The sequence below is a fragment of the Acanthisitta chloris genome, unplaced genomic scaffold, assembly GCF_000695815.1.
Source record: "Acanthisitta chloris isolate BGI_N310 unplaced genomic scaffold, ASM69581v1 scaffold8168, whole genome shotgun sequence".
NCBI classification, from domain to species: Eukaryota; Metazoa; Chordata; class Aves; order Passeriformes; family Acanthisittidae; genus Acanthisitta; species Acanthisitta chloris.
Window position 1 is genome coordinate 618 of NW_008686408.1, and position 7,259 is coordinate 7,876.

At 52.5% G+C, this 7,259-nt stretch overlaps 1 protein-coding gene across 1 annotated transcript; it reads right to left on the minus strand.

Moving 5' to 3' along the window:
• Window positions 1-243: 243 nt before the first annotated feature.
• DUS3L (dihydrouridine synthase 3-like (S. cerevisiae)) lies at window positions 244-6,349 on the minus strand (the record flags this gene model as incomplete). The annotated part of the gene is made up of 13 exons (XM_009080103.1): window positions 244-316; window positions 539-667; window positions 748-936; window positions 1,217-1,292; window positions 1,808-1,904; window positions 3,141-3,251; window positions 3,323-3,388; window positions 3,913-4,029; window positions 4,120-4,272; window positions 4,371-4,412; window positions 4,985-5,545; window positions 6,028-6,249; window positions 6,310-6,349. Coding segments are annotated over 13 exons (1,876 nt in total), but the record flags the coding sequence as incomplete, so codon positions are not given.
• Window positions 6,350-7,259: the final 910 nt, after the last annotated feature.

Here is a 7,259-nt window from a genome sequence, read left to right on the forward strand (position 1 = left end):
TGCTCAGAGATGTGGGGCAGATGGAAGAACTCTGGCTGTGAACTGGAGGGCAAAGCTTCCTCCTGCTAACTAACAGATGTTCTGCCAGGACTGGTGTTGGGGGCATGAAGGCAAAAAACCCATCAGCTTCTAAAAACAACCTTTATTTCACTTCCCATCACAGCTGAGGATCCCTGCTCCTCCACACATCCCATCCCAACACTTCCTCTTGCCTCCATGCCTTGGGAAAGGGCCTTGTTGGCCCTATCTGTAGGAATTGGCCTTGTGTTTTGGCAGGAAGGTGAAGGTGGGAGGGACAGGGCCCAGGAGCATCTCACTGCAAGAAAGAATCAAACACAGAATCAATCAAGGGACCTTAAATCTAGCCCAGGTTGCTCCAAGCCCCATCCAACCTGGCCTGGAACACTTCCAGAGAAGAAAGCCAAGGACAAAGCCAAAGCCAAGGAGAGGTTTGTGTTCAATCCCCACCTGTCCCACAACCCTGTGACTCTGCCATGCTAATCTATGGCAATTTCAATGACATTTGATGCTTAATTACCTTATTTTGATCCAATCATCCACATTTTGGCTGGCCATGAGTGTCTCCAGGTAGTCTCTGCCCAAGTAGTATGGAGGTCTCTCATTAATCCTCTGAGGTAGATGTTCCAATAAGCCAACTGGGATGTACCTGGAATGAAAAGTCACAGCTCTGAGTGCTGAGGTTTAATTAAACACTCCTTGAAGCTCCTCTTGGCTGGGCAGAGTTACCTGCAGAGGAATGAGAGCCATTCTAGCAGGAACTTCCTAGTCTTCTCCACTCCCTGAGTGTCTGAGCCCCAGTGCTCCAGGCCATAGTTGGTGAAGTCTTTGAGGATGTCAAACCTCTCACTGGAGGAGATATCCCAATGTCTCTGCTCCTTGATTTCAGTGAAGAGCCATGGCTTGATGAGAGCTCCTCTACAGCCAAAACAAATGGGCATTGTTATTCCCATCGCTGATGCTCCTGGAGAGGCCAATCCTGAAGACCCAAATTTTAGAGACTTTCCAGCCCTTTTCCACCAGCCAATTCCACTTTAAATCTTGTCTCCCAATCCAACAAGAAGCTGCTGGAAGTTCCCACTGATACAAATTGATTTTATCCATTTGCAGAGTAGTTTCATCAAGAGGAAACTTCTCCTGTTTGGGATTTGTTTAGGGATTATTTAATTCCTCTTGGAGCAATAAGGGAAACACTTGCCTGGCAATCATGATCCCAGAAACTCCCATTTCCATGGCTCGATTTGCATCTTCATAAGACAAAATATCCCCATTTCCTGCCAGGAAGGGAAGGAGAAGTCAAAGGTCAAAGTGATCCATGAGGACAAGTCAAAATGAGCTAATCCAGGCATGGGATAAAATTCCAGATGAACACAAGGTCCAAGAACCAGATTGTCCAGAGAGACTCTGGGACTCCTGGTTAAGAGATTTCTGAGGGATGTTTCATAGTATGTTAAGGGGTTGGAATGGACCTTGGACATGTTCCCTCACAAGGAAAAGAGTCTTCTCCTCACTTCTCTTCCACTCCCAGCTCCTACCCCGAGGATTTAGGGATTGTCTGTGCCACAGGGGCACAACCCAAGTGGGTTGTATCCCACCTATCCCTTCTCATCACACCTCTTCCCAAGCACAGGCAGAGCTGGTGGTAACTCCCTCCCCACTGCAGATGCTCCAACCTTTCCCCTAAGCTAAACATCCTTGGAAACCATTTTTTCCCCTTTTTTCCCAGGGATTTAAAATCAAACAGGTGGGAATTGATGCCAAGTGCCAGGAGAAGGGGGAAGACACTTACCAAAGAGAGGCATGGGGGTGGCTATCCTGGCACACTCGGCGATGTAGTCCCAGTCTGCGCTCCGAGTGTATCGCTGCTCCCGCGAGCGGCCGTGGAGCTGGGGAGAGATCCCAGAGAAATCACTGCACCATGCAGGGAAGGAGGGCAGGAATGTGCTCCAGCACAGGGAGGCACACCAGGATGGGCTAAGGGGTCTACCTCTGCATTTACAGCCCAGTAGGTGCTGAGAGGGCTGAGCAAGGAGCAAGGAGAGATGGATAAGGGATCCCTTGCGATGCACCTCTGGATGTACAGCCCAGTAGGTGCTGAGAGGGCTGAGCAAGGAGCAAGGAGAGATGGATAAGGGATCCCTTGCGATGCACCTCTGGATGTACAGCCCAGTAGGTGCTGAGAGGGCTGAGCAAGGAGCAAGGAGAGATGGATAAGGGATCCCTTGCGATGCACCTCTGGATGTACAGCCCAGTAGGTGCTGAGAGGGCTGAACAAAGAGCAAGGAGAGATGGATAAGGGTTCTCTTGGGATGTACCTCTGGATGTGCAGCACAAGAGCTCCTAACTGAGCTGAAGAAAGGGTGAGCAGAGTTGGGAAGGGATGTCTTGGGATGTACCTCTGGATATACAGCCCAGTAGGTGCTGAGAGGGCTGAGGAAGGAGCAAGGAGAGCTAGGTGAGGGATCTCTTGGGATGTACCTCTGGATGTACAGCCACAGGAGCTCCTAACAGGGCTGAGGAAGGAGTGAGAAGAGCTGGGTGAGGGATCCCTTGGGATCTACCTCTGGATGTGCAGCCCAAGAGCTCCATAAAGCTGTGGCTGCTCCATCCTTGGGAGTGTTCCAGGCCAGGTTGGATGGGGCTTGGAGCACCCTGGGCTAGTGGAAGGTGTCCCTGTCCATGGCAGGAATGGGACTGGATGAGCTTTAAGGTCCTTCCCTTCCAACCCCTTCTTGGACTGTTTGAGGAAAACCTCTCTGCACCTGAATTTTCCTCTTTTATTAGCAGAGGACACTAAAAGGCAACACAAAGCTGCTCAAAGGGGTGTGGAAGAGCTGCTGAGCTGTGAGGAAGGGGCAGGACATTTCCTCCTTGTCCCCAGGCTGCAGAGCTCTCCAGTCAACAACCTCATGGATCCCATACCGTGACCATGGAGGACTGTTTGAGGAAAACCTCTCTGCACCTGAATTTTCCTCTTTTATTAGCAGAGGACACTAAAAGGCAACACAAAGCTGCTCAAAGGGGTGTGGAAGAGCTGCTGAGCTGTGAGGAAGGGGCAGGACATTTCCTCCTTGTCCCCAGGCTGCAGAGCTCTCCAGTCAACAACCTCATGGATCCCATACCGTGACCATGGATGCTCCCCACTCCCTGATCCTGGGGATGATCTTGTGAGCCACATTGATCTTCTCTTGCACTCCAGTCCTTATCTTCACTGTCAGAGGGACATCTAGCACCTGTAGAAGTGGGAGAGTGAGGCCAGGGCGAGGCAAGAGTTGCCTCCAGCTGCTCAGGGGCTCCAACTCACCGAGTTCATGCCACGGACAATCTGTTCAAACTTGTTGGAACGAGTCATCAGAGCACAACCTCCTCCCTGAGGGATGAAACATGCCACAGTCAAGATTTTCCTCTTCCTTGCACAGTGAAGAGTCCTTGGAGCTGCTCAGGGAATGCTCAGGTAAGACTTGGAGCATCTCAAGGCTTGGACAAAGTGGATTCTTCAACCAACAAACCCATCATGGCCATTTTCCCAAATCCCACAGCCACTCCCTGTTCCCTGAGTAGCTTGTTTGCCTTCTTGCTGAGGTTTGGTGCCCATAAATGAACTGGGAGCTCTGGGTCAAAAGGGCAGGAGATCAGGCAGCAGAGGATGAGGGAAAAGAAAAGAATCCATGGAAGGAAGCAAAACACACCACAGAACTTCTCACCTTCTTGTAGACCAGATCAATGGGACACTCAACATTGATGTCTACAAAATCCACATCAATGATCCTGTTGAGGAGCACTGAGGTGTCCATAGAGGAACTGGGAGCTCTGGATCAGGCTAACAGCAGCAAGGGATGAGGGAAAAGACAAGGATCCATGCAAGGAAGCAAAACACACTGAAGAACCTCTCACCTTCTTGTAGACCAAGTCAATGGGACACCCAACGTTGATGTCTACAAAATCCACATCAATTGTCCTGTTGAGGAGCTCTGCACACTTGGTCATGGTGTCTGGGAAGGCTCCTTCCAACTATCAAAGAAAGACAAACTTCCATGAGTTCCAGGAGCAGCTTTTCCCCTGAGAACTGAGGTTTTTGGTTATCAAGGTGACAGAACTCACCTGCACCCCAAAAATGTCCTCGGTGTGGTGGCGTTTGAGCAGGGCCCACTCTGAGGACTGGCCTTGGAGCAGGTTGGTGCACACAGCCATCTCCCCACAGGTGACATCTGCCCCGAAGCGCTTGCACACCCGTCGGAACGGAAGGTTCCCACACTGCCAGAGACAGCAGAGATATTTTTCTCAGGAGGTTTGATCTCTTCCAAAATGTGGCAACAACAAGTTTTGACAGAAGGACAAAGTTATCCACCTACCGTGGTCAGTGGAGCCAAGTAGAGCTTGCCTTGGATGTCCAACTGGAAAAGAAGGGTGGAGGAGAGTGTTAGCAGAGCTGGACCAGCAGTGGTTGAGATCATGGAAAGGTTTGGGTTGGAAAGGAACTTAAGGAACATCTCATTCCATCCTCTGCCATGGGCTGGAACACCTTCCACTAGTCCAGGTTGCTCCAAGCCCTGTCCAACCTGGAACACTCCCAGGGATGGAGCAGCCACAGCTGCTCTGGACAACCTGTGTCAGTGTCTCACCATCCTCACAAGGAGGAATTTCTTCTGTAAGATATTCCAGTTGTCCCTAAGGTGTCTCTAAGGTGTCTAAGAGGTTTCTAAGATGCCTAAGGTGACTCTAAGGTGTTTCTAAGGAGCCTAAGGTGTCTCTAACTCAGGTGTCTCTAAGATATCTCTAAGTTCTCTCCAAGGTGACTACAGAGTGTCTCTAAGGTGACTCTAGGGTGACTCTATGGTGTCCCTAAAGTATCTCTAAGGTGCCTCTAAGATGTCTCTAAGGTGACTCTAAGGTGTTTCTTTCCATCTTCCCACACATCATCTCCACCCCAAGACCAGCACACAAGGGTTGACCACCAGACTCTTACCTTCTTCTTCTCACATGGCCTCAGCTTCGTGACATCTTCATCTGTCAGAGGACCAATGGTTGGGATGGAGGCAACCTCCTTGTCCCCTTGGGAGCTGGGACTCTGCAAGGCCTCTGGTTTGGGATCTTCTCCCTTCTCCAGCAGCTCAGAGCTGTCTCCCACACCCTCCTGTGCTGCTGTGCAGTTGGACACCTCCTGCTCCTTCACGGCTTTGCCTCCCTTCCCACCACCACCACTGGCCTTGAGGCCACGGAGATACTCCTCAGCCTTTTGGAAGTTGAACTTCTTCTTGCGCAGCTGGTGCTGGAGATCCTTGGAGAGGTTGTTCCTCACCAGCACCTTCCCTTCCCACTGCTTGGCCAGAGCTGTGTTGATGAGGTTCTGGAAGTCATGGCCCAGGTGGGCCTGGGCGAAGCGACAGGTGACCCCATAGATGCACCTGCCGAAGGTGTCGAAGAGCACACAGTGGTGTCCCAGGTCTGATGGTTTCCCTGCCATGTAGGTGTTGATGTCGTGGAGGAAACGACACCGTGGGCCCAAGAAACACTTCTCTGCACAGCCCTGAGGACAACAACGAGGTCAAAGCCTTGGCTTGGGTGTGGCTCTAGCTGCATGCACAGTCCAGGTGAGTCTGGGCCTGCCCCAACCCACAACTGCTCTCTGAGTTCCTCAGGTGATCATAGAATCATTGAAGTTGGAGGAGACCTCTGAGATCATTGAGTCCAACCCTTAACCTGTCACTGCTGTGAACACTAAACCCTAAACCAGAGAAACATTGAGGTTGGGGAAGATGGATTTTTATGGAATCACAGACTAGTTTGGGTTGGAAGGACCTTAAAGCCCAACCAGTCCCACCCTTGCCATGGGGTAGGGACACCTTCCACCAGCCCAGGTTACTCCAAGCCCCATCCAACCTGGCCTGGAACACTCCCAGGGATGGAGCAGCCACAGCTGCTCTGGGAAATCTGTGCCAGTGCCTCACAGGAGGAATTCCTTCCCAATATCCCCCCCAGCCCAGCATGGAGCAGGGCCCCAGGCCCTACCTGTGTGACAGAGGGGCAGAGCCTGCTCTGCTCATAGTGGTTGGGTTTCATGCAGGGACGACTCTTGTTCTGCCCTCGCGCTCGTTTTCGCCCCACATGCTCCTTCTCCTCCACTCCAGCACCCTCTGGGCTCTCTCCATCCTGGCTGAGCTCCTCAGCCTTCACCTTTTTGGCTGGGGGTTCACTCTGGCAGCTGCTGACCTCCTCCTCCTCCTCCTTCTTCTCTTTGCCCTCCTCCTCCTCACCCTCAGTGCCCACCTGGCTGCCAGGCTCAGCCCCAGCCTGCAGGTAGGCATGGAACTGCTCCTTGGAGGTGAGGAACCTGTGGAGACACAGCACCCAGGTCACCCCAGGGATAGTGGGGAGCAGGGGGTGGGTGTCCAGGGTTGGGCATGTACTGGGAGGGTTATGGATATACTGGGAGGGTTATGGAAGGACTGGGCATGTACTGAGAGGGTTATAGAAGGGCTGGGCATGTACTGGGAGAGTTATGGACGTACTGGGAGGGTTATGGAGGGGCTGGGCATGTACTGGGAGAGTTATGGACGTACTGGGAGGGTTATGGAGGGGCTGGGCATGTACTGGGAGAGTTATGGACAGGCTGGGCATGTACTGGGAGGGTTATGGAAAGGCTGGGCATGTACTGGGAGACTGGGAGGTGGGGGTTGGATGTGTACTGGGAGGGTTATGGATGTACTGGAGGGTTGTGGAGGGGCTGGGCATGTACTGGGAGGGTTATGGACAGGCTGGGCATGTACTGGGAGTGTTATGGATGTACTGGGAGGGTTATGGAGGGGCTGGGCATGTACTGGGAGAGTTATGGACAGGCTGGGCATGTACTGGGAGGGTTATGGAAAGGCTGGGCATGTACTGGGAGGGTTATGGTAAGGCTGGGCATGTACTGGGAGGGTTATTGGGGGTTGGATGTGTACTGGGAGGGTTATGGATGTACTGGAGGGTTGTGGAGGGGCTGGGCATGTACTGGGAGGGTTATGGACAGGCTGGGCATGTACTGGGAGTGTTATGGATGTACTGGGAGGGTTATGGAGGGGCTGGGCATGTACTGGGAGAGTTATGGACAGGCTGGGCATGTACTGGGAGGAGAGAGTTATGGAGGAAACACGGACATGGCAGGAGAGTTTGGGAAGGAGTCGGGAAGGTACTCGGGGGGTTACAGAGGGTCAGGCAGGTACTGGAGAGGTTCTAGGGGGATCGGGCACGTGCCGGGGGTG